General features: G+C 45.1%; 4 protein-coding genes across 4 annotated transcripts in view; 2 read left to right on the top strand and 2 right to left on the bottom strand.

Annotated features, from left to right (window-relative positions):
- Positions 1-26,666, bottom strand: part of LOC149332012 (sulfotransferase 2A1-like) — a 252,829-nt gene that overhangs the window by 108,968 nt on the left and 117,195 nt on the right. The gene's annotated exons all lie outside the window — the stretch shown is intronic.
- Positions 5,103-8,508, bottom strand: LOC149332021 (sulfotransferase ssu-1-like). Its single transcript, XM_089555656.1, has 3 exons — positions 8,334-8,508; positions 6,946-7,307; positions 5,103-5,724 (listed from the first exon to the last, which is right to left on the bottom strand). The coding sequence occupies exons 1-3, from the start codon at positions 8,349-8,351 to the stop codon at positions 5,103-5,105; spliced, it is 1,002 nt and encodes a 333-aa protein (XP_089411782.1). The 5' UTR covers positions 8,352-8,508.
- LOC149332019 (sulfotransferase 1C2-like) lies at positions 9,591-26,615 on the top strand. The gene is made up of 2 exons (XM_089556993.1): positions 9,591-9,658; positions 25,398-26,615. The coding sequence occupies exon 2, from the start codon at positions 25,430-25,432 to the stop codon at positions 26,372-26,374; it is 945 nt and encodes a 314-aa protein (XP_089413119.1). The 5' UTR covers positions 9,591-9,658; positions 25,398-25,429; the 3' UTR covers positions 26,375-26,615.
- On the top strand, positions 14,361-18,880 carry LOC149332020 (sulfotransferase 1C2-like). Its single transcript, XM_089555655.1, has 2 exons — positions 14,361-14,606; positions 17,150-18,880. The coding sequence occupies exon 2, from the start codon at positions 17,174-17,176 to the stop codon at positions 18,116-18,118; it is 945 nt and encodes a 314-aa protein (XP_089411781.1). The 5' UTR covers positions 14,361-14,606; positions 17,150-17,173; the 3' UTR covers positions 18,119-18,880.

The raw sequence follows: 26,666 nt of genomic DNA, 5'->3' as shown, positions 1-26,666 counted from the left end.
CTGGCTGAAAGGCACTCCACGCGTTGGTCGACTCCGCCCACCGTACGAGGGAGAATTTAAAAATAAAAAAGGCGGGAGCCGGACGTTAATTCGATTTCATTAGGAAAATCAGCCACACAGGGCAATAAATCGAAGTTTCTAAGAATGCTCGGAACGTGCAGATTGAGTTCCCGCGGCAAAAAGACGAGTTCAGATTCCTCTTCAGTGCACCTTTAAGTGTTCCCTGTGAAAGTTTAGAGTGCTCGTGTTGTGCTCGCAGAATTAAGCGGCGGCAAGCAAGATACCTAGAAAACTTGCCTTGCGGGGAAAAGGAATGTAAGTGGTCGGTCACGTCATTTTGGTTTTAACTGCAGTGCATGACATTTGGTGGGGCCGTCCAATCTACAGACAGCTGTGGCACGTGGGCGTACATTGTTAATGAAACGGATGCTGTGCAGAACAGCGATAGAATAATATAAATTATTTATGACGAAGGAGGCAGAGCAAAAAAAAATGCAGAACAAAGCTGAGGAATATGTAGATGCGGCACGACAGGCCAGGCTATCCGATAGACTGGGGATCCACACCGAGTTTCAAAACGTGGTTCCAAGTTCGTGAATCACCCTTCTCTATCTCCCTGAGATAGAGCACATGACCATCTGAGTGAGTGGCAGATTCGTCCCGACGTTTTTTTTCTTCAGCCTGTTCTACCAGTGCATGCCTCCATACCCTGCATCCTACAATCTGTCACATGTTGCGAAGTCAAATTTCGGTTATGGTCCGTTTAACACAAACAATTTCCCGGGTCTCGATTTGACCGGGGTACATTAAAGCCACTTGACGTCTATCCTATGAATGTGCTCTTTCAAATAAAACTCGGTTTGTCGATTGTTAGCTTTAGGCCTGTGTGGTGACTGATAATCAAATAAAAAGTGCTCGTTTGCTTTAGTCTACTCCAATTAGAACTCTAACGTATTTAAAAAATACATGTTTAACACTGTGGTTTCGGTTGTCGTCTTTTACCATCGCGTTTATTCGAAAGCAAGAGATCATCATCCAGGGAATATTTATTGGTTTTGTTCTCCGATCCGCAGTTCATCGTTACGTTAATGTACACAACTATATAAAAAAAGGTTTAAGCCACAGGGCTTACGTTTGAGCCCTGTATTCGGGCGACTACGTTCCCCACGACGCGCACATAAGCATTCTATCGCTGGTGTTCTGTAATCATGCGTATTTGCCTCCCTTTCCCTCATTCAGAGAGTTTGCAATGTAATTAGGCTGCTGTATTTTGTCATGCACAAGTATGTGTGTTTAACGCGGAAAATTGGGCGTGTTGGTACATGACTTGAATAAATAAACAGCAGCGCAAGGAGACAAGGACAAGAAGAGTTACCCCTTTGTTTCCAATGCTTACGTTAGTTTATTCTACAATTAGAGATTGTGTATGATTGTTTGTTTCTTTTGTTGTATTGTAATATTACTCTTGTATGTTGTCGCTGCCTAAGTATGCCTCTTCATTATTTGATTTTTTCTCTTTGTGATAAACTATTCTGAATGTTAATATAAGTCATTATTGTAGTGAATTACAATTAACGCGCCTTAACTATTATGAATGCGCCTCAGGTTGCCTCGATGGCAGACGAAGAAGTTGACGACGAAGTGTGCCGGCGCGCGCGGCTCCAGCTCTCTGGCTGTGTAGACTGACTGTGATTTTGCTGCCGTCCGCTCAGCTGTTTGGCGAACTGTATAGCTGAGGTCACTAGTACGCGAACCCCCTTTCATTTGGTGGAGGTTGCGGTCGTCTGACGCCCTGGACCTTCGCAGCCGTCTTCTCCCGCCGCTCACAATGCCTAAGGACTCCGTGCCCAGTCCTGCACCACCCACCCCGACCGTTCTGTGCGCTGGAGCGCTGCGGCAGCGTGATCCCGCTTTCTTCAGTGGCACCGGCGACGATGACGTCGAGGATTGGCTGGCATCGTACGAACGGGTGAGCACCCATAACAAGTGGGACGATGCACTCAAACTTAACAACGTCATCTTCTACCTTTCGGACGTTGCGAACCTATGGTTCAGAAACCACGAATCCGACATCCCCACGTGGTCAGCTTTCAAGTCCAATTTTTCTGATGTATTTGGCAGGCCTGCGGTGCGCAAGCTGCGCGCGGAACAACGCCTGCGGAGTCGGGCGCAGCTGCCTGGTGAAAATTTCACCAGCTACATAGAGGACGTTGTGAACCTGTGCACACGAGTTGACGCCTCTATGTCTGAGCGCGCCAAGATTGAGAACATCTTGAAAGGAATCGACGACGATGCGTTCCAGATGCTTCTGGCACGCAATCCCACCACAGTCGCCGAAGTCATTACTCATTGCCAGAACTTTGACGAACTTCGGAAGCGACGCATCCTCACCCGTTCTCCGCTCTCGCAGCAGGAATCGCTTGCTTCCCTCACATCTGATACCGACCCGGCGCAACTGTCACCGCAGATAAAGCAGTTTGTTCGGGAGGAAGTCGCGCGTCAGCTCTCGTTGATGCCCTCCAGTCACGACGCTGCGACTCCTCTGGTGGCGCCATTGCAGGAGGTCCTCCTCTGCCCACCGCCGCTGCATGCTCATCCGTGCCTGAACCCGTCCTCTCGCCTCTTACCGCCTCTGATATGCTTGCGGAACAGCGCAAAGACCCGTGGCTTGCGTCGATCATCGACGTCGTGACCAACGCTCACACTGCTGTGCCTTCGCGCACTCTACGCCGCCAGGCACCACATTTTGCGTTCCGTGATGGCCTGCTCTACCGCCGTAACTACACGCAAGATGGTAGACGGTGGCTCCTCGCGATACCTCGCCATTTACGTTCTGAGATCTGTGCCTCGTTTCACGCTGACCCACAATGTGCCCACGCCGGTGTGTTGAAGACGTTTCAAAGAATATCTCAGCGTTATTATTGGCGGGGCATGTACGGGTACATTCGCCAATACGTCCGCTCCTGCATCGCCTGTCAGCGACGCAAGTCTCCCGCGCCACGTACGAGCGGCCCCTTGCAGCCATTGCCGTGCCCGGCTCGCTCATTCGATCGTGTTGGCGTCGACCTCTACGGCCCGCTGCCCTACACGTTATCTGGGAACCGCTGGATAATTGTTGGCGTCGACCACCTAACCCGATATGCAGAGACCGCCGCACTACCCGCTGCCACTGCTCGTGACGTTGCCCACTTCCTGCTGCACAATTTTGTTCTCCGCCATGGTGCGCCGCGCGAGTTGCTCAGTGATCGAGGCCGTGTCTTTCTTTCGGACGCGGTGGAAGCCTTCCTCAGAGAGTGTCGCATCATTCATCGGACCACCACTGCCTACCACCCTCAAACTAACGGGCTGACTGAGCGCTTTAATCGCACTCTCGGCGATATGCTCACCATGTACGTCTCGTCAGATCAGTCTAACTGGGACTCTGTGCTGCCTTTTGTGACGTACGCATACAATACCGCCACCCAGTCAACCACCGGATTTTCCCCTTTCTACCTGTTGTATGGCCGTGAGCCGTCCTCCACAATGGACACGGTTTTGCCGTACACTCCGGACGCCTCCGAATGCACGCCCCTTTCCGAACTCGCCAAGCACGCCGAGGAATGTCGCCAACTGGCCCGTTCTTTCACCTCGGACTCCCAAGGTCGCCGAAAGCATGAACTCGATGCCCATCAAACCGCGCACGCTTTCTCTCCAGGTTCATTAGTTTGGCTTTGGGTCCCCTCCACTACACCAGGACAGTCTTCGAAATTTCGCAGAGAACATCATGGCCCTTACCGCGTCGTCGAATCAACATCCCCTGTTAATTATATTGTAGAGCCGCTTACACCCTCTTCGGACTTGCGTCGTCGCGGCCGTGAGCTTGTCCATGTCAGTCGCCTCAAGACTTATTACGACCCGCTCCTCTTGCCAGCACCATAGGTCGCCAGGATGGCTCCTCTTCCATCCCGGGGCCATTGTAGTGAATTACAATTAACGCGCCTTAACTATTATGAATGCGCCTCAGGTTGCCTCGATGGCAGACGAAGAAGTTGACGACGAAGTGTGCCGGCGCGCGCGGCTCCAGCTCTCTGGCTGTGTAGACTGACTGTGATTTTGCTGCCGTCCGCTCAGCTGTTTGGCGAACTGTATAGCTGAGGTCACTAGTACGCGAACCCCCTTTCATTATGTTTTGTTTTCCTTGTTGCGCCCTAGAGCAATCTATCGTATACATGAGCCTTGTCAGGCGAAGTTAATCTGCCTTTGGATCATCTATCCTAGACCTTGCTTTTTTGAAGTAAATACACAGCCACAAACCTGAAAGCTCTAAGAGCAGGGAGGAATGAGGACATGAGCCTTTTCTTGCTTCTTTTTCATAGTTTGTAAAACTTCTACAGGTTGCCAGGGCATTGTCTAAAAGGCAACCACGTGTCCCGTATTTTTTTGGCGAAGGCTGTACATGTTTGAGTGGCGTTTTCTTGCTTTTTTCCTCGCGCTGCATTCACCGCAATCAATGATTTCAAACGGGCCCAAATTACTATTCTTCTACTTGAACAATGCCAGCGCTGGCGACCATCACCACGATGAACACTTTTACATAGGGAACGTGACTGACGGTTTCTTTTCCTGAATCTTGAGCCTGTCTTTCCCCGTGCGCAAAATCTTTTCATAGTTCTCCTTGGTTCTATACTTGATTCGCTTCAATGTGCTCATTTGTATCAAATGTATGATGCAATACCGTTAACGGCACATTACAGAACACGTTCGCTTCAAGCGTTATCGTCATTGTACAAGTAATTAAGCCCTTGAAAGATCAGTACTTTCTTGAGCACTGTTAATGCATTATATTCCGCGTGCCCTGTCACCAGAGCGTAGCGTATGAGGATCACTGTCCCGTAATGGTAGGAATCATAGAGTCAGAGGCGGAAATTGAATTATCAGACACGTGAACATTTATGGTCTAAACCAGATACACAGCAACATTACCATTTTGCGAAGGTTAAGATTGTTTCCTAGGTAATGTGATGTCATTTGATACTCTTTTAATTTTGGCTATATCATTACCTTCACAAGGATAGACAAGTAAATTTTATTGAACTACAAAACAGCGGTGTTGTTTCAAGCAACTAGGGCAGGTCGACGGCTTTCCACAGACTCATAACATCACTTCCAGCTGTTTTGAGAGCAATCGTTTGTTTCATGCGAGCAATCTGCAGAGGCGTGAAATGATTCTTCCAGTCACCGACCATTCCCTTACGAACGAAGTCACCTTCGATAGGCTTTTCCATTGTCTCGTCGTCCACAGTTTCTTGGATCAACTTTATCCAGCGGGGTTTCTTTTCGTCTGGAATGGAATTCATGCATCCGTTCATCTTCCGGTTCTCCTCATTGACCGTTTCCTTCATATATTCTAGGCTTGTGTTATGTATCAAACCTTCAAGCAAACCATCGTTGAGCTTGAGTGTGGCCGCATAATTTTTATCGATAAATCCGGCAATCTTGAGGATCCAGAAATCCGTATTCTGCTTCAAATCTTCGTACGTAAGAAATAATACATTTTCGTCGTATCTGTGCCCATACCAAGATAAGAGATGTTCGAAATAGTCCCCAAAATCTACACGACCTTCCAGGAACATTTCAAGAAACTGGTCGAAAGTGCCGTCTTCGAAGTGATACTCCGGCACGCTCTTGGTGTGGTAGTAAAATGATACGCAGCAGTCGTAAGGATTCCTGGTGATATAGATATACCTGGAAAACAAGATAAGATGACGCCGTCAAATCTCCTGAATTTACTGGCATTGGTGTCTCAAACTTTGACCTAGTGCGGCGTGTCCGTGAAAATTCTGCGCATGTGAGTTATCGCAGTGAAGCGAGCGTTTTACATTGGAGTATACAAAATGATGTTTTAGGAATATAGACAAAATTTGCGCCTCTTATATTTTTATAACAAAACGAGAACAAATACTGAGTACAAGAGTGGTGAAAACGCCGGCTTTGATTGGGTCTTGTAAACATGAACTCCCGTGTTTACTCTTGTATACTGTGTCGGCAGCACAGGCGCCGTATTCTACAAGCTGCCCATTTTCCTTTATCCATTTCACGTACATGCAGTCCTCCGTCAGTGGTCACTCCTATGTGTGCGTGGTTTTCAAGCATCTGTCGGAAGCGACCCGGTCACTTGGGTGGTTGGCGATCGGACCTCACTATTGGCGGTATATCACAGCCAATGACAGCCGGTGTTCAAGACCGGTGACCTCCTATTGGCAGAGCGCTGCGATGCGCCTCACCATTGGCTGCATATTGAATCCAATTTCAGCCAATGGTAAGGTCCGAACGCCAACCATCCAACGGCCGGGTCGCTTGCTCCAGACTCTTGAAAGCCGCAGTTATATATGAGTGACCACTGACAAAGGATCGAATGGATGAGAAATGGACAACAGAAAATGGACACTTTATAAATATGGCCCATGGTCAATCAAAGATAAAATATTAACTGTCATCACGTGCGCAAGCGTTCAAAAAGTATTAAAGGCTCATGTTTTTATGAGCGGCAGGTCACGACATCTTCACTAAGTGATTATTCTATAAGAAGAAAAAAACTTTTTACTTCTAATTCCAGCTAATGTCCTTTCTTTTTCTGCTCATTTTTTTCTTTCAGCTGCCTGTCTATCGCAATTATTACACCCGTTCCCTGTCCGCTGTCACATCGGGATGCCGCATGTCTCTGCGGTGGCGCTATGCGTTTTCTTTTTTTATACAAATTCCAAAACCTACTAACCTTGTCACATTCTTGCCGACCAATGGTTTTAAGGTGTCAGTACTACTCTTTCAGTCTTATACTAAAAATAAAACACAGGCACTTTAACCCTGCCGGCCCACAATCACAACAAAAGTCTGCGAAAAAGCGAAGCTCATGAGACAACATACGAACGAACGCAGTTGTTAGGAAGTAGCGAACGCAGCGCTCACTTTGCTTCTGGTGAGAATGGGTGCAAATGAAACGGCATGTGCGTTTTAATGGCTCCTGGTCTCGGCATGGCATCAGCACACTCAGTTCCCTGTAGTTCCAGGAAAGGCATGAGAGCACTCTGTTCCATGAGGTCCCTCGGTGGCGGTCGGCCATTGAGGATGTTGTACACGATGTGCTGCATCCACGTCGTACCACATTTCGGGTAGCTCACAATAAGCAGGTCATTAGAACGTGGCTTATAACGCAGGGCCTCACGGATGCAATCATTCGCGAAGCCGGTGCATACGAAGTAGCCGTCTATTTCGTGATAAACCTCCGTTTCATGCTCCTTCGCTTTTTCTCCTCTTCCGTGATTGACCTCCTGCAAATACTCATCATTAGCGTCCTCATTTAAACCACGTCCGCTCTAGATCTAAGGACTCCCACATTTACTTCCAATTAACTACATTAACCTGCGAAGGCAATACTACGTTTTTGCTTAAAACCAAGAGATGATAATAGAGAATGATGGTTTTGCAGCCGGTAATCGCGTTGGCGATTGCTTATGAAAGCACTAGTCATCCATGTCGAAAAAGTCTTAACAAATATATTGAAAATTGGAAAATTGCAAGATACTTTTGCGGAAATATTGAAGGTAATCGTCCATTTTTTATGTATAGCAAAATCTTTTTTTAAAGTGTTTCCATCGATCGCATCGACAATTTAAGGCTAACATAAAAAACCAATAGGGAACGCTTTTGATTACAAAAACAACGTTAATACAAAAAAAAATTCAAGATTGCCATCGGGTGATCTGCGGATATACTGATTGTTATAGTGAAATTTTCCATTATATGAAAAAATCGCGTTCATGAAGGATTTACCGCTGAAAAATACTTTTGTCTAGAATTGTTGGCTACGTTCAAATACATTGTGACTCGCGAACTTCCAATGGGCTGCTCTGCACATTTCAACAGCGCAAGTTGACAATCTCCGTACTTTTGAAATTACACTTCCGCGTCACAATTTTTCTTTTCCCGGATATTCAGTGTTCGTAAGCGTCGTCAGAATTTTTTTATATACTTTTTGTTTGCCTGCAGATGAAATACTTTTTGCAGGGGACTTGTTACTTTTGCAAGCTACGAGCCTCTAGTGAAAGGGCAATGCGGCAAACATCAAACAGATTTCACTCTCAAGAGATTTTTGAATATTAAATATTCATTGCACACATTGCTGCTGATCAGGAGTGAAGGCGCAATATTGGTGTCATGCGTCTACCCAAGCCACAGCAAACACGCAAATTTTCTTATTCCCTGGGCGTGTTCCCTATGCTGTGTGCCCTAAAAAACCACAAAAAACTCCACTGCAGGTCGTATATATATGCTATTCTGTAGCCGAAAATGCTCACCGGGGGGCTAGCTGACATCGTCCGCACTGAGGGCAGCGGTTATCAGAGGATCTGTCTGCAAACGTGTTTCCGTTTTCTCTGTATCTGAACTCTTTTTGCAAGCGGCTCCGGTGGTGCCGAGAGAGCAATTCGCGAAGTTCAGGTATTCTCGTACGCATCCGGTGCGGCTGTTTGCTCACCGGCTGTTCTTGTAGTTCTGTTTCCGGACCCAGGAAAACGCGGCTGCTCTATTCGACGCGGACCTGACCTTCATAAAACAGCGATGGACTTCGCTGAGCTCTTCGGTTGTTCATAACACAGACAGGGCGAAAGTGTAGAGAAGGCACTTGGCCAGTATTTGTTATAGTGTCTGTTTGATAATGGAAGTTCTGTACCAGTGTACGTCGGTTCAGTCATCAATCGAGTGTCTTACACAAGAATGACTACTAACACAGATGACTGATGATCATACGGAGAACTGGCGACGACTGATGCATTTACCTCTGCATTTTCACCTGTCTTTGTCCGCACATTTTTTGTCCATCCAACTGTCAGTCAGTTCACATCGCGTTGAAAATTACATAATGATTCTACTAATAAAATGTGGTTTGGAGCAATTTTGGAAGGATTCGAAATTGCGAAGTTGGAGCACTTTGAAGTAGACGACCGTTAACTTAGGAGCAGGGTGAAACATTACAATTTGCTGTCTGAGGCACTTTGAAGAAAGAAAACGTCTATTTAAAACCATTGAGTCATGTAATGTATATATCTATAGCATTAAGTTTCCAAATCTAACAACGCTGGAAACGTTCGAGCATGATGTGAAAATGTGTTGCGTCATTAAGTCATTACTTGCACATGCACCTGACAGATCGCCGATTGAAAGTTTTATGATTTAAACCGAGAAGGGATACACCAGTGCAAAATACTCATATCATCCAGCCCTTACTTGCGCACAGCTAAAAAGCGATGTAAAAAGTCAAGAGGAGCCACGAATTATTTCTTCGAATCGGCAAATTCTTAAGATCGAAGAAGGCATTTTTCCGCACTTCGAAATCTAAAATCCTCACTTAGTTGCACTCAAAAACCACCGCGGCATCATATTTGCCGACAACCCATGACTACGCGTACGAAACGTCTGTGAAAGCAGCACAAATCGCTCGGCTATGAAAACGCCATCTGGTAAAACATATTTGAATGCAAAATGGAGGGCGCCACCGACTTCCGGGTCCATGTTCTGCGCAACTTGCGGCCTCATTAAAACAATACCAGGGCCATGGCTTGGGCGCTTAGATGCTATTGCTAGCACACTGCCATCAAGCTGCAATACATCGTAGCCAAAACAAGTGAGAAATGCCTTTCTTTTACTCATTTATTACAGAAAAAATTCTTTAAATCGAATATAGTGGTCGTTTGTTTGGTCCCCTATGTGTATTTTCCGGGGAATCAATGTTTGTTTATTACACAGAGAAAATGGCGCAATCGAGCTTCGTTGGATTGCGTTTTAACTGAACGCGCCAAAGCAGCAGCTCAAATATGTTGATGTTCGACTCTTAACTTTTATATACAAAGCTTACATCGCTTATTTATTAAATCGTCTCCACATTAAAACAATTCAGATTTTTCGCTTATGTCAGTCAGTTAAGTCACATTTTCTTTGAAACCTGTGTCCTCCTCATGGAGAAGCAATTAATGAGACTCAATCGCTTCCATAGTCTTGTGAACCAGACCAGCCTTGATTGCAGACACTCGATCGTGGAATCCTTAGCCTGCTGCTACCTGCCAGTTTCACTGCCCTCTTCAAGCTGTTGGGACTAGTATGACGAGCAGCGCGATAGGTGACGGTAAAAAAAAAGGGGGAGGGGGTTTCTCCTTGGGGTATTCTCAAAAGCAAATTCAGCTTGGCAGACATTCATGGTAAAGGAACTTATCTCGTGTAGGTTACTCGGCTGGAGGTGGAATTGTTCCGTCCATTCCTACGACGGCACCTCAGTGACAGACACGATTGACACTGACACAGTTCACATTGGCTAACTAAAATTAGAAGGACGGTTATGCTACGCCTTACGAATAGAGGTTATAGCGATTTTTCTTCCTTTTCTCACGCTTTGTTCCCTTGTTTATATTTGGTTTTATGTTTGGTGACTGCTATAATGTAAGTACACATCCCCAACGCTTTACTGTCATACACACCACAACGCGTTCACTTGGTGCCCCTCTAACACATCTGAACGAATGATCTTTTTGTGACATATATTTTCTAAAAAAAAAGACTATTTGTTGCAGCTGTGCTGTATGCCCGCTTGTCACGCAGACAGACTAGATTCGAACGCCAATGTGGCCGAATTTCTTTTTTGTTTTGAAAATTCATGGAATATTTCCGTTACGTTTGCGAGGCCTTCCCGTCAATCCTAGGTTACGGTGACGGCTTTTCGACCGAACGAGCTGTATACGCTGTCGTCGAAAACAACGAACGCACGCTGGCGCAAACGTCAAGAAACTCTGAAACTCGCATGAGTTTCACGATGGCAGTTTTATGATGGGAACATGATGGCAACGGCCAAAGAAAGCTCGACGGAATTGTGACTGAACAATGCGATGATGAAACAGAACAAACACGACATCGCACAGCAATGAGCGCAACAGTAAGAATGCAGCCCAAGAGAACAATTCTCGCGAAACAGAACAGGAAGAAACTCGGCAAATCTGTGAAACAATGCCATCATGTTACAGTGCATGGATAAAAACCAAATTCAATTTACATAAAAACGAAACTATCCAAAAACCGTTCTAAAAATTCAGAAGCATTGTTCTGCAATCTCAATCAATGCAACCAATCTTGTGCGACCAACGCAAGCAAATGTAGCTAGGGACATGGATTTCTAACGACGTTGCTAGTGGAGTCAGAGCTATCAGAGTCAAATTATCAGCATGAATGCTCCAAGTGCAACTTTATAGTTCACACGTGAGATAGCTTGATTCACCTGCACCGCGTGGTACGACACTAATTGGAAACCTTCCGATGCAAAACACTTATGATTACTGCCCTCGAAATAATAGGACCACACTTCCCTCTCTACTCTCTTTCCATTTCACATTTGGATACTTCTCCACACTGCCAGCCATGGCGCAGTGAGTAGAGAATCGTTGTGAATCCACACGGAAGGTACCTCATATAATAGTCAGATGTTTAGGGGAATCCCCCAAAGTTGAGTAGCTTTCCAATAAGCGAGTAATTACTCACTGGCATGAACTGAAGCGCAGCCATACGGCTACAAAGGAAAGCTTTACAGTTTTCTCAGAAAACCTCGTAGCTGAAGAAAAATCCATTCTGGTCCAAGGTTTGAACCTGGGACCACCGCTTCACCGGAGCAGTCGCTCTACCAGTGAGTAATTGCTCTCTTATTACAAAGCTACTCCACCATGGGGAATTTGACCAACACTGCTCCTACTTCGAGTTATTCATCAATTCAATTTGGTTTGGTGTATTATGGTTTGACGTCCCATTGCGACTCAGCCTATAAGGGACGCCGTAGTGAAGGACTCCAGAAATTTCGACCTCTTGGGGTTCTTTAACGTGAACTGACATCGCACAGTACATGAGCCTCTAGAATTTCGCCTCCATCGAAATTCGGCCACCGTGACCGGGATTGAACCCGCGTCTTTCGGTTAAGCAGCCGAGCGCCATAACCCCTGAGCTACCGCGGCGGGTAGATGATCAATTCGGTCTCGCCCTACCATATGCTTGCCGTCCTGGTTAGCTCAGTTGGTAGAGCTACTGCTCCGGTGAAGCAGTGGGCCGAGTTCGAATCCCGGACGACAACGGATTTTTCTTTAAACTACGAGGTTTCTGAGAAAGCTGTATAGCTTTCTTTTGAAGCCGTACGGCTGCGCTTTGGTGAATGCCAATGAGTAATTAGTGCCTTAGTACTTCATATAAACCTCCTCAACGCCAGAACACGACAGAGCAGCGGAGACGCTGGCTCTAGTGGCGACTTTGGTACCTTAGACAAGAAGTACTGCCTACGCGAGTTTGCTAGAGATACTACCTGGACTACGTGGCTGTTTTCAACGTGATTTGTAGCTCTCTAAAGTAGACGTAGCTTGTCCATGAGCTACGCAGCTGTGATCCCCCAGGGCTCGGAATGGGATGTTTATGGATCTCAGATGTTCAGGTATACTATAGATAAAAAGAGGCGCGAGTAATAGGCGGCAGCTCTAAAACGCACAGCCTGAATTCCTACACCACCAGTCATTGCCGCTACGGTAAACATCCATTCGCGGGGAAGCGCACGCATATTTGTCCGTACCGCAGCATGATATATAGAGAAATGGAACAGATCTACAGGTGCACACACGGTCGTGTAAACGCACATCCTTGTTTTGTGGTTTGGAAACCCGCCAAGTGCGGGAAACGAGGCCATGTTGTTTTAGTATATTTTGCGCGACCGGTGCGATATTGCGCAGTTTCTTTTCAGCTGACTTCCTTGTTTTTTTTGTGCGCTATTTGTTTTTTCCACTACAAACTCTCAAGGATCTTTACCGAATGGCACTCCACGGTGTTTCATTTTTTAAAATTTGATTTCGCACTGAAGTAAATAAATAGAAAACGGAACTTCCCATATGACCTAGAGGTGAGGAGACCACCAAAGCAACTTGGCGATTGCAGAAGGTCTGGCTTAAATAATAACTACGAAAGTTCTCTCATGTTCTCTCGTTTCAGCTTGAACAGCCGAGTATGATAATGACTTGAAAGTTAGTGTTCCGCATACATGTGACATGTGGCATAAAAAAAACTGTGGCCTTACTCTGCTTCTTAACTCGGTTTCATTACGCATTTTCGGCCAGGCTGGCATGAAAGTTGTAAACATAAATAAATAAATTGCAGCGAAAAACAAAAAAATCAAAATAACAGAAAAGGGACTTTAAGTAGGTCCTAGCGAATTCAACCGCCGTAACAGCGATCGCACCGCAGATATTGCAGGTCTTACTTGACACGACTTGATGATGGATTGTTATGGCGCACGGGCGTCTGTGGCCAAAGAGCGCCATCGTATAAGGTTTTTTTTTTACTCAAGGTGGGGTCCGAAACCCATTTCCCAAACATTTCACCCTAAATAAGCCGAGCACCAGACCAGCGGAATACTTGTACCCACTGTAACACCGGTGGGTAGCCGGTGGCACTGGGAATCGAACCCCGTACCTGGTTTACACGAACTGAACTCTCCTATCGTGGCTACCATTCCCTGTAGAAATCGAAATAGAAAAAGCATGAAACTCGAAACTCTTTTACAATATTTTTTTCGCACTTACATAAATTGCGCATTATTGTCCGTAGATAACAATATGTTAGTTCCCTAAGCTCCGTTCGAATGAATCAATCCGGAACACAGAAAATAATTTGCGATACTGTTTTAAATACATCTGTTCCAGCTTCAAGAAATCCCCTTGGTACACATAGATAAGCCTAACATTATTGCAAAAATATCTTTCTTGAAGTAAAAAGGCGTTTTATTCAGTGAGGATGACTACCAAGATATGCTCAAGAGTGGCGATATGTGAAATCGCCCTGCCTATTGTGAGTGAGCCTTGAGTTTGTGGACTACACTTTGCTCTGTTTCTTCCCGATGTGAAGAAGAAGTTTCTTTATTTTGCTTGAGCAAAAAAAGGTGACGGAAGAAAAAGCTGCTTAGTTGCAGCTTGACAAAGCTCCCGCCACCCAGACAGCAAGCACTTGCGCAGCACATAGTTTTACAAAAATTGATAAAACAGTCCTCTGAAAAGAGCAGTCAACTGTCAATTGTCACGTGCAGAACAATGAACAAAATAGACACTTGAAACAAGAAAAAAGCGTGAACCATGAGAGCGTGAACCATCTTGCCTTAACTGTATTTTTGAATCAACCTATTTAACACTTTTCCTCAGAATCTCTCACTGGTAGCACGTTGCACGCAAGGCTTCGTGAGGCTGAATGTCGCCATTTCTATGACCTCCTAAATATGGCGACAACTCTCTGGCACAATCTTGCATTGTTTGCGCTTTTGGCACGACACGCGAAATACAAAGATAATATGCCATCTCTGCCAGCCCGGCTAAGATATAGAATAAGCCACAGCATATACCTTATCAGCCTTCCTTGAGGCACCCAGCCCTGTTTTTGGCGGAGGCATCGTTATCTGGAGACGGCATTCTGGGATGCATCTTCTCACTTTGAACGCTCGACTGGAAGACTTCGGGCGCTTCGGGAGGCGTCGCTGTTTGAACTCTGCTCACTAGGCCTGCAGCCCACTTCTCGTAAGTACCGCATTGCGTCACTGCGCAGACTTTCACGCTGTAGTTGACTGAACGTTACTGCTGGCAGCCGGTCTTTTTACACAATACGAGGCCAGAAAATTAATCCGAATGAGTTAAATAAAGTTTCTAAATTATGCATGCAATTTGAACGGCATTTCCTCTACCCGTTTATTGGTTCTCTGTAGAATATGTTGCGCTTGTGACTCAGTAACAACTTGATAAGCGCGGCATGATCTTTTTGGCTCTACATGCACAGTGCATGACAGACGAAATACTCCATGCTGGCTCATGTGGTTACCACACGTAGGGCTTTATGTGTATGAACGAGCAAGAGCAGAAAAATATTTTAATCTATCTAATGAAAACAGTGCTTCTGGAAATTGCGCTGTTCTAATAAAAAAAAACTTTGACTTTCGTGCGTAACGTTTACGAGCTACATAAATACGCCTAGTTGAGTTCATGGTTGTTCAAGGACTACGCTTTCACTGCTCCATTATACTGTGCAGATTACTATGTAAAAATACAGCAATCCGTTAATCCAACTACAACTTAAACATTCGTGGTTAAGCAGACCAGACCTGATGCTTCCCTTGTATTTTCAGTTCAGAAATGTTGTCCATACATTTACTGAGAGAACAAGCCTGAGCACAAAATATGTCGACATGATTGAATTACTTCCGTTTGTAACACGTGTTTATAACTGTTATAAATTTGTTTTACCTTCTTCAGTTCTTACCACAGCGAGTAGGTAACTCTGTTACGCTGCAGACCATGTATGCGAAGTTTGTTTCTTGATGGCGCTTTAGAATAATTTATTACTTTAGAGAATTATTAAATGTTAGTTTAAATACATTGAATATTACTAACATTACTAACAAGCCATCTTCGAGCGCGAGGTATAAAATATGAAGAAAAATATGCAGCAGCTTGCTACACTGAGTTTAATGCTATAAGGGCATGTGTCAGCAAAAAACACCCATTCCGGCTTTTTGGATGAAAAATAGGTGTTATCATAAAATTGATGGTGTCATACCAGAAAGAAATAAGCGAAAAATGCTAACAAATTATGTGAAGGAGGCAAAAATTGAACTGGTCATTCACGCTAAGCTGAAACACGGTGTAAGAAGTAGCTCCTTACACTGTGGGCCCGCGGAAGCGACTGCGCAAAACAAAAAAAAAGATATCTACATTCTCTAATAGGTTACAAAAAATTGTTCTTGTGACACAATTTAACTTAAGTTAATGCAGGTATTTCTTCTTAATGGACGCAACGAGCGTGTTTAAACTCGGAAGGTATATCATATTACTTTAAATTTTTACAAGTGCGACGAATTTTACGGCCGCAATCCGTAAAACAACAAGAAAAAGAAAGAATAAAGTTTCCTAATTTGCAATTTGCGGCGGTGTCTGTTTAAACGTGAAAAATGTCAGTTGAAATAGGTTCTCGACCGTCACTGCACTGTATCTTCACGATCATGACTCCTCTTGAGATGCAACATTTTTAGCTCATAGAAAAACGTTTGCTTGAATCGGATGAGTGGAACATATGAGCCTTCAAACCATGTATTTTGTTTAGTTATCTGAAATGATATATATGCGTCGTATGCGTGTTTCGAAGTTTCGACCAGTTATAATTACTGAATATGAATTAAGTCGAACTACAAAGTGCCCAATGCATCACGTTTATGGACATCGGTGTTTCCAAAAAGGCGTTGCGTACGCACAGTTGTTAATCTGCTGCAAAAGAGTCGAACGTCTCTTTCAAATGACGATTGTTTTCTGTTCTGGTAAGAAAATGTGTTGAATTGCATCGTAAGCACATGGTCATGATTTTACTTTATTACTGCCGTTTACATCAATCAGGCCAGTAGTCGCTGTTTAATTGTCTTTTTATGATAGTGTTCCAGCTTGCACGGCTTTCAAGCCAGCTGCACCGAAACCAGACAATTTCGCATTCACTCTGATGACTTTCAGTAGCAACGACAACCCAAGCCTGCAAGGTGGTCAATTATAAGAGTGCAATAACGTGCCGAGAACGGATAATGAATTCCGCTGTCCTGTCTTACCTGCACATAACATCGAATTTAAGAACAGGTCCTGCGATCCTGCGCTCAGTCTTGCAATATGCCAACCAATACTAGTTTTGAGTTATGGCTGCAGTCTTGTCAGAACATCATTAGGCTTAAAACACTTTTGACCCTACAGAAACTCGTGCTACATCAGAATTGGCCAATCCTTGCGCTTAGAGTCCCGAAGGAAGAGGAGCTGATTTCCTCCTAAACTACGTGTTTATGGTTTTAGAAAAAAGAAAACATCCAGCGCTACAGCTGCTAAGAAACTGGTTAACAGAACTAAAGCAACGTAAATTTATGGAGGAGTTGGTACTACGTAGTTAGCTATCACAAGGACGTGGGAACGTGAGACAAGACACAGCGCTGTGTTGTTACATCTTATCTCATCCTTGTACAGGTGCTGTGTAGCAGCCGTACGGCTACCCAAGTATCAAACTAGATTTATAAACATTTTTTTTCTTTTCATTGCAGAAAGGAGCGCCGAATAAACGCACAATGAACATAGAGTCTTACCGATATGTGGATGGCCTCTGGATGCACAAGATTTTCCACGAGGACAACTTACGTTCTGCGTTTTCTTACAAGCCACGTCCGGACGATATTTTCATCGCGACGTATCCAAAGTGCGGAACTACTTGGACTCAGTACCTTGTCCTTAACATTTTGAAAAAGGGCGACCCCCCGAAAACAACGCTGGACTTTTATCTCACTTCTCCTTTTCTGGAGATGATGGGCGCAGAAGCGGCCGAGAAAATGGTCAGGCCTGGTCTTTTGAAAGTGCATCTGCCTTTTCAGTGGACTTCCTATTCCGCAAATGCAAAGTATATTTGCGTCACCAGGAACCCCTATGACGTTTGCGTCTCTTTTTACTACCACATGAAGGGCTTCACTCCGAAATCTGAGAAAGACGTGTCGTTCGCTAGGTTCCATGAGCTGTTCATCACCGGCAAGCTCTCATGGGGTGACTACTTCGATCACCTCCTCTCTTGTTATGAACAACGGGACAGGGCGAACGTTCTTTTCTTCACTTACGAAAAGTTGAAGAAGGACACAACCAATTGGGTCCTAAAGATTGCGGACTTTCTTGGAGAAGAATATGGCGAAGAGCTCAGAAAAGATTCGACGCTACTTCGCAAGATCATTGACAACTGCAGCTTGGAATATATGAAAGACGTGTTTAATGACACCAAGACTACGCTATTAAAGGACCTGCTCAGTTTGCCTCCAGAGAAGGCTCTTAAGTCTGTGGAAGTTTACCGCGAACGTGACACTCCTGCAGGCGGGTGCCACGAAAGTGAGAAATTTATTCGGAAAGGCACAGTTGGAGACTGGAGGGCCCACTTCACGCCAGACCAAATCGAGAAGACAAAGGAGTGGATTAAGAAGAAAACTGAAGGATCGGACGTGATGGACTTGTGGAGAGATATGGACCTTCCCTGACTCGACCGACTTGTAGGAATCGTAAAGCTGGCCTGGATTCACAGTACCCTGCAGAAAAAAGATGATTTTATTTCAAGATTCATAAACGAATATGGGTCAGGTCGGCTTAGGCGGAGCTCCTAAGCAGCAGCACACGCCGCAAGCCTAGGAATATTAATCCCATATTAGTAGGCAATATTGCATGTTTTTTATATTAAGGTTTGTGATTATCCGACTGGGATTTATCCTTCGGTCTACGTATTCACGTTTTTTTCTCACATAAAGTCAGTTCTCTCTCCACGACACCCTATGGTCCACTGCTAAGCTCCGTTACAGCGCCTTCACACCACTGCAAAAATGTCTGTTACGATCATTAAAAAGAGAAACCCTATAAAAGGCACTGTTCTGTTGCGACCGAGGTTTTCATATTGAAATAAAGGTCTTAGATACTGCTATATTAGCGTTAAAAATACTCCTCTTTCAAAAATCAGAACTAATTTTTATTAAGTTTCGGTAAAATTAAAAACAAACGTACGTAAATGTTAGTGAAACCGCATCTAAAAGAAGGTAGTAAGTATCTCCGTTGAAACACGTAGATATGATCATGTAATCAAATGAAGGCAGTCATCGTGGTTGTTAAGTGCGAGAAAAGAATCAGGAAGAATGATAGAGGTAGGGGCACACCAGTGTTATGTGTGGTGGTTATTTACACTGTCATCGCCTTTATATTGTATGTGGACATAGGGCTAGCACAGATTGAACCAGACAAGTAAGATCCAGCCAGCGCTGTGTGTGTGCCACAGCTGACGTGTACATGCCATCCCAGGGTAAAAAAAAACATTCAAAAGTAACGCCTTGGGTGCTCGTCTGTAAAGCGATCACTCAAGCGAATTGTGACCGGGGATTCCAAACGAAACGTAGTTAGTCTTCATTAAAAAACATACGAAGCTTCATTAAACCCCATTAAACCATAAACAAAACCATCATCATCAGCGTGTGAACCTCTGAAATTCTTTTCTTTGTATACGGCGGCCCCACAGTTCTGCGGGTTGCAGGATTGAATACCATCTATGAATGGATGATTCAAGCGAACAAGCGACTCCCAGTGCTTATTATATCACGAGGTTTTGTGATACCAGCGCTTTGCCTACCCTCAGAGTCTTAAGCACTGGTTGGACACCTTTTGCCTTCGGACTTGTGCAAGGTGCCGTAATGTAGTAAAAAAATATCTGTAAAAAATGAGCCCTTTGGACTGTAAATCGGCGGCGGAATGAATACTGGATATTGGGTATTGGAGCCTACAAAAGCGAAAAAACTGGATTAAATTAAGTCGAAGTGAGCTAAAGAAAACGAAATAGCGACAACATCACAGATTTTGTATGCCTCATTTGACCTTTACAAAACATTTATTACGTCGCTATTCGCCTGAGGAAATCGAAACTGAAACAACATGACACAAGATAATCATTAGGACAGATTTTTTCGTGCGCAGGTAAATTCGACGCGGCGATTCACATATAGTATTGTGCTAATATTATGAGCTCTCTTTTAAAGAAGCAAAAAGACACCGAAAAATTTGAACTAACAAACAATATCAGAAAACAAGGAAGAACAGATGAGGCATACAATAGGCATATGTTTGCAACACGTGCCTTGGAGAAGGCAGCCAACTAGGAGTAAAAACACAAAAACGTTTTTTTCACGATGACAAACGGATGCAAATGTAAATTTTGTGTTGTGATAAGACAAGGAAGCATGCGTGAATTTCTAACAGTTAGAAAGTAAGTAGAAAACATGAACAACTCTTCTTTAGCCTTACGCTTAAAACAACCGGGCGATTAAATTGTAAACATTCGGCGCTTCGTTACGAACGAGCTGCGCGGTGCAGCGTTTTATCTTTATATATTGCATGTATTGTTGTGTTGTGTTGAGTTGAATGGCACATAAGCAGCTAGGGCTATCATGTGCCAAACTCAACGATATTGCATATATTGCTGTTTAATACGCTTAGCAAAAGCTGTGCGCTTGATTCCGCATGGCATATTCTTTTAAGTTTAAAAAAAGTAACGAATGATAATATCCACCGTCCGTAAAAATCTGTAAAAGAGGAAGAATAACGCTACCTAACGTATCACTGGTGCGCGCACCGGTTGAAGGCGGGAACATTTTGAGAGGCATGGCTCCCGCTCATGGCCCTATGTCCCCCAGGTCATACTTTATCCTGAGGTACAAAATTTTTAGCTCAAGGAAAAAAAGCCTTGTTTGAGCCCATAAAATGGAATATGTCAAAAGTTAAAACCACACCTTTTCTTGAATGATCTAAAGGGTTATATTTAGGTGCCGCAGGGGCATCCGTAAGTTTCGGAAGAGTATGGTAAGTGACTGTGAATAGAGGCAAATTAAAAAGTGCCGACTATATTACTGTCAGAGAGCACAGTGTTTGCAGTAAGGCGCAGCGTAGAAATGCTCTTAGAGCCTCGAATTCAAGACCTGACTCCACGCGTCATCAAACCAAGCAGTTTATACGTTCGAACATGGAAGCGTAAGAGTTAAAGTCAAAAGTTTCCTCGAAAACAAAGTTAGACTGGACAGCAAAGTATGGGCGGAATGGCGGAGGGCTATTTACTGAAACCGCACCGGATCATCAAGAAACAGCACCTTGTTACATTTTAACAAAGGCAACTTTATTAGGTGGAATATTTAGACACTGAAAGCAATAAAGCTCACTTAGACCAACTCGCGAATCTGCTGGGTACTTACTGCAATTTTAGCACTCAAAAGATTAATATGGACGCAGCAGTATGTGTGGCACAGGAACCGATGCCGGATGCTACGCTTACAGCGACTTACACTGTCATTGCTTACAAATTCAGTTACTGACGACCCCTATGGGAATTGCAATAGCAGAAGAAAGCATACTTGGTCATATCATTTGAGCTACCTTTGTTCTTCAATAGCAGCCAGAACAATGGCGATTGATGTCACAGACTTTTGCTACTTTTTGCTGCAGATACGCTCTGTAAAAGGCCTGGGAAGTTCCTAGGTATTCGTGTGTTTTAATCTCACCGCAAAACTTTGAGCTATTGATAACTAAAAACAGCGCGAATTCGTCATTGAAATTCAAGTGGCAACGAATAATCCCAGCGCAGGATAGATGTTGCGAGCTGTGCTTTTAACAGGACCTAGTCTAATAAGTCAATATCATTAATTACTGTCAAAAAAGCTGCAATGAAGAATTAGAGTGAAATTAGTGCGGCATTTAATTAAGAAGTGCTGCTGATTCGTGACTATCGCCCAAAAGAAAATTGACGCTACATAATGTTTGATTATAAAGGTAGCAGGAACAATACCTGACTTTTAACAGATAGTACTTAGGTTGACATCTAAAAAACATTCCTAGCTTCTCTGCCACGAAATTGCCTAATGGGTTGAGAGGGGTCACGTGAACTTGTGACGTCTCACAACCTGCCCGCCTGATTGCGAGCACGCTGCCCAGTGTTGCCAAATGCAGTGAAACTGCCACCAGCCAACCGCGGCGCTATGCATCAGCCTTACGTCAGCCCGGGATGGGCAACCTGCGTGTTACTAGCCTGAACGGTGGCTGTGTTTGCAAAAGGCTACCTGCATTGACAGGCGCGGATAGCTAACCGCTGCACCACAGACCCATTACTGGTATGAGAGCTTCCCTCGATCTATGAATGCGAATGAGAGGGTCTTGGGTCATCATATCCACGTGACCACCAATAGACCAATTTTAAGCCACCGCCAAATCTGAAAATCTGAGGATGACAAAAATTTGGAAGTTGGCCCATTCCGAAAAATTACGGAGAACCACTATTATTTTGTGAGGTAGGCGCACCTCAGGAAATGGACTAGATGGATTAGTGGAGACTAGTGGGTATATTAAGGTATGTTAGTGGGTAGGATTAGTACAATCCCATATGATAAATCAATTGAAGGTACCCGAACATTTTCAAGGGCCGAAAACCGGCTCGATTTGGAGGCTGGACGGAAAATTTGCAAAACCTTTAGAAAACCACGTCAGACATCATAGCAGGCAACCTAAATTCCACCGCATTTCCTTCTTTTAGAATGGGGTTTAGAAGGCAGCCATTTTTTTTCACAGCCTGTTATGCCAAAACAAGTGACCGATATTAGCACATCATTGAAATACATAACATCTGTGGGTCATGATAGTCTCGCCTCGTTTTTGCGCAAGAAGTTCTGTGTGAATGTTTGTGAAACCTTAGCACTTGCAACCGATTTGTGCGAAGCACATGCTTCAATCACAAATACAAGTATAAAGTAAAAAATAATAGATGGGACAATTGAAACGCCTTAAGGGTATCCGCGATACCGTAACACGTTGATTCTTATATATGGAGCAGGTCATTCTGTACGCTACATTCATAGATCCTTTGCAGTCCTCGTACCCCTGCTTGCGCAGTTTTGCAGCGGTTAAGCGATGCGCCATCACCTTGCGATGGCAGGTGCTCCCAGAGGCGAGCCTTGCGCGACCCAGGTTCTTATTCCCCAGCGACCAATCATTAATTTAATTTTCCCCTGCCATGGTAAGCAGTTTGACCACTATCCTGCGAGCATGTTTTGGTGATGCCTCAAGGTCACGTGACCTAGACAGCCCACCTGCCTCCTTGGTTGCTCTCTGGAGACCACCTGCCAGAGTGATGCTGGTAATTTTTGGCTCAGAACGCCGACGACGGATTTTGTGAGTAACGCGGACTTGACCTTATCGTGTTAACAGTACAAAAAGAAGCAAGTAAAACTTATTCGGAAAACAACCATGCCACATCAGCTATTTTTCTTTGGCAGAGGTAGCGGGGAAGGTAATTGGTCTGACAAATAATTTTCCAATTGATATAACTTCCACACAAAAGGGAAATATGGATGCATGAAAAGGAATTCAACTGAAGTAGCATTGCCTTTCCTTATTCAAAGTACAAAGCAATATCTTCTCGCCCACGATACATTATACTGTGTGCCTGCAAGCTCTTCCCAAAATGGTGGGCATCGAAGACAGGGGAGACGTATCCTCCCATTGATGAATCTCCCCGGCGCCAGAGCAGGCGTTTGTAATCCGCCAACTTATTCCTTCCTTCCTTCCGAAGAGTCCCTTCGCCTTGTTTGCAAAAAATGTATCGTTGTTTCAAAATGCCTGATTACCGCCATAACAAAATTGCGTGTGAAATCCCCCTAACAAGTGGAACAAGCCATTTACCCCTCGCCGCACAATGCTCAAGTTTTTATTTTTTCTTCATAACAAAGTAAAAGTGCAAAACCTGGCTTCTAGATTATTTAATATGAACGTCTAGCAACGACCGAAAGAGTTTTTGTTCAACAAGCCCAGTTCTAAAATAAATAAGCTGTAATGTGGAAACTCGCACAGTTATTGTGGTCGGGCACAGTCCTTGTCCCAGCAGTGCTGCTCAGCAGGCCGGCGTTCGCAAGCGCGCACCCGAGCTTCGTCAGCTTCGTCTTCTGTCTTCTGTCATCTTCCTCTCCTTCGGCAGCGCTAGCCGTTGAGGCAGCAAACCCCAATTCTCTTTATTACAATACCCCCGGGGTGAAAAGGCGCCATCCTGGCGGCCTAAGGGAACGAGACGAGAGCTGGGTCGTAGTAAGGCTTCGGGCGGTCTAAGTGCACGATTTCACGGCCGCGGCGGCGATGGTCCGACGAAGGCGTGATGGGCTCCACAAGATAATTAACTGGCGATGTCTGCTGAACAACGCGATGGGGGCCCTGGTATTTGCTCAGCAGTTTTGTAGACTGTCCTGGGCTGGAGGAGGGCACCCAAAGCCAAACCAAGGAGTCCGGAAGATAATGCGGCGGCAGACCGGGAGAAGCGGCGCGGGAGCTGTTCTGACGGTGCTGGTCGTGTGAAGTAAAGGAACGCGCGAGTTGACGGCATTCTTCGGCATGCGCAGCGGCCTGAGAGACGGTTGTAAATTCGGACGAATCGGGGCGGTAAGGGAGTATGGTGTCCATGATGGAGGAAGGCTCGCGTCCGTACAGAAGAAAATACGGGGAAAAACCAGTAGTGGCTTGCGTTGCAGAGTTGTAGGCGTATGTAACGAAAGGTAGAACGCGGTCCCAGTCTGAGTGATCGGCAGAAATGTACTTGGCTATCATGTCTCCGAGGGTCCGGTTAAAGCGCTCGGTCATGCCGTTGGTCTGCGGATGGTACGAAGACGTCGTGCGGTGAACGATATGTCACTCCCGAAGGAGGGCTTCCATGACGCCGGACAAGAAGACGCGACCCCGGTCGCTGAGCAATTCCTGAGGCACACCGTGACGAAGAATGAGGTTCTGAAGTATGAAACCGGCTACGTCAGAGGCCGTCGCAGCTGGCAACGAGGCAGTTTCGGCATAGCGCGTGAGATGATCCATGGCGACGATGATCCAGCGGTGCCCCGCGGCAGTGATGGGAAGAGGGCCATAAAGGTCTATTCCAACACGGTCGAATGGCCGGGCGGGACACGGTAAAGGTTGCAGAGGAGCAGGTGAGTGCGGTGGTGGGTTCTTGCGACGCTGACATTCCAGGCAAGAGCGTACGTACAGGCGGACGAAACGGTACATGCCCCGCCAATAATACCGAAGGCGTAGGCGGGTAAAAGTTTTCAGGAGACCGGCATGAGCGCATTGCGGGTCATCGTGGTAACTGGCACAAATGGCGGAGCGGAGATGCCTTGGAATCACGAGCAGCCATTTGCGACCATTGGGGAGGTAGTTCCGACGGTACAGCAGCTGGTCGCGCACGGCAAAGTGATGGGCTTGACGTCGGAGCGCTCGAGAAGGGAGGCGCGCTGAGCAGCAAACCCCAATTCTCTTTATTACAAAGCTTATGGTCAGTGTGTAAGGCATCCTTCTTAACAACAATATTGTCTTGAAATTCTTAGCCATTTCTAGTGTCAATCCATATCATAAAACCTAGATGATGCTCCTCATGAACGACATATTGCTTTCCCGTTCTTTAGTCAGGCTGCACTAGCGATGACCTGCAGCATTCATAATTTCTTACAATTTTTCGAGTACTGGATGTGTGTTATTGCACCTACTCTTCTCAAAGCATAGCAAGGCTCAAAAGGCTAATAACAACGCGCCAACGTGTGGTAGCTCATAATTGCCAAATCTTGCAATTATTGAGAGTGTAGAACAAAAGATAAATGGCTGCTATCACTGCGCCTCAGTGGGTTCAGAAATAAATGTCATCATACGCTAGAGATACAAGACACTCGTCAATGAAGGCTCTAACTGCTTTTTCAACATTCGTTTTTTTTTCAGATTCTAGAAAGCAGCGCAGAGTAAAAGCACCGATGGACCTAAAAACTTACAGATATGTGGACGGCCTCTGGATACACAAGAGTTTCCACGAGGATACCATACGTTCTGTGTTCTCTTACAAGCCTCGTCCGGACGATGTTTTCATCGCGACGTATCCAAAGTGTGGAACGACTTGGACTCAGTACCTGGTCCTCAACATTTTGAGGAAGGGTGAGCCTCCAAAAACAGCACTCGACTTTTATCTCGCTTCTCCTTTCCTGGAGATGATGGGCGCAGAAGCGGCCGAGAAGATGGACAGGCCTGGTCCTTTGAAAGTGCACCTGCCTTTTCAGTGGACGCCCTATTCCGCAAATGCAAAGTATATCTGCGTCACCAGGAACCCCTACGACGTTTGCGTTTCTCTCTACTACCAAAAGAAGGGTTACACGCCGAAATCTGTGGAAGACGTGTCGTTCGCTAGGTTCCATGAGCTGTTCATCAACGGGAAGCTCTCATGGGGAGATTACTTCGATCACCTCCACTCGTGGTATGAGCAACGGGACAGGGCGAACCTTCTATTCCTCACTTACGAAAAGTTGAAGAATGACGCAGCTCACTGGGTCCTAAAGATTGCGGACTTCCTTGGAGAAGAATATGGAAAAGAGCTTCGAAATGACTCGGCCTTACTTCGCAGGATCATGGACAACTGCAGCTTGGAAATTATGAGGGACGTGTTTAACGACAGCATGACCACGCTAATAAAGGACCTGCTCAGTTTGCCTCCAGAAAAGTGTCTTAAGTCTGTGGAATATCTCCGTGAGCTTGGTACTCCTGCGTGCGGGTTCCACAAAAGTGAAGGCTTCATTCGGAAAGGCGTCGTTGGAGACTGGAGGGCACACTTCACGCCCGACCAAATCGAGAAGACAAAGGAATGGATTAAGAAGAAAACTGAAGGATCGGACGTGATGGACTTGTGGAGAGATATGGATCTTCCTTGACGGGGATTGACTTGTAGTAACCGCAAAAGTGGTCTTGTAATCATAAGGTCAAGAAACAGGCCAGTTTATTTCAAAGTGGCTCAATCAACAGGTGTTGGGTTGGCTTCACAGAATTTTATAAACCAGCACAAGGACGAATTCTTCAAATATGAGTTCCTAAAAGTAGGCAACGTGGATTATGTTTTGTTTATAAAAGGTTGTGGCCCGCTTTATTGTTCAATAAATCCATGCAGAACACCGACTTTGCCTAAATTCTCGTTCGACTTATTCATGTTTTGCCCTTCTTATTGTA

Source organism: Amblyomma mixtum, chromosome 8 (assembly GCF_055824585.1).
Source record: "Amblyomma mixtum isolate Tamu chromosome 8, ASM5582458v1, whole genome shotgun sequence".
Classification (NCBI taxonomy): domain Eukaryota; kingdom Metazoa; phylum Arthropoda; class Arachnida; order Ixodida; family Ixodidae; genus Amblyomma; species Amblyomma mixtum.
This window is presented reverse-complemented; position numbering and strand designations above follow the sequence as displayed.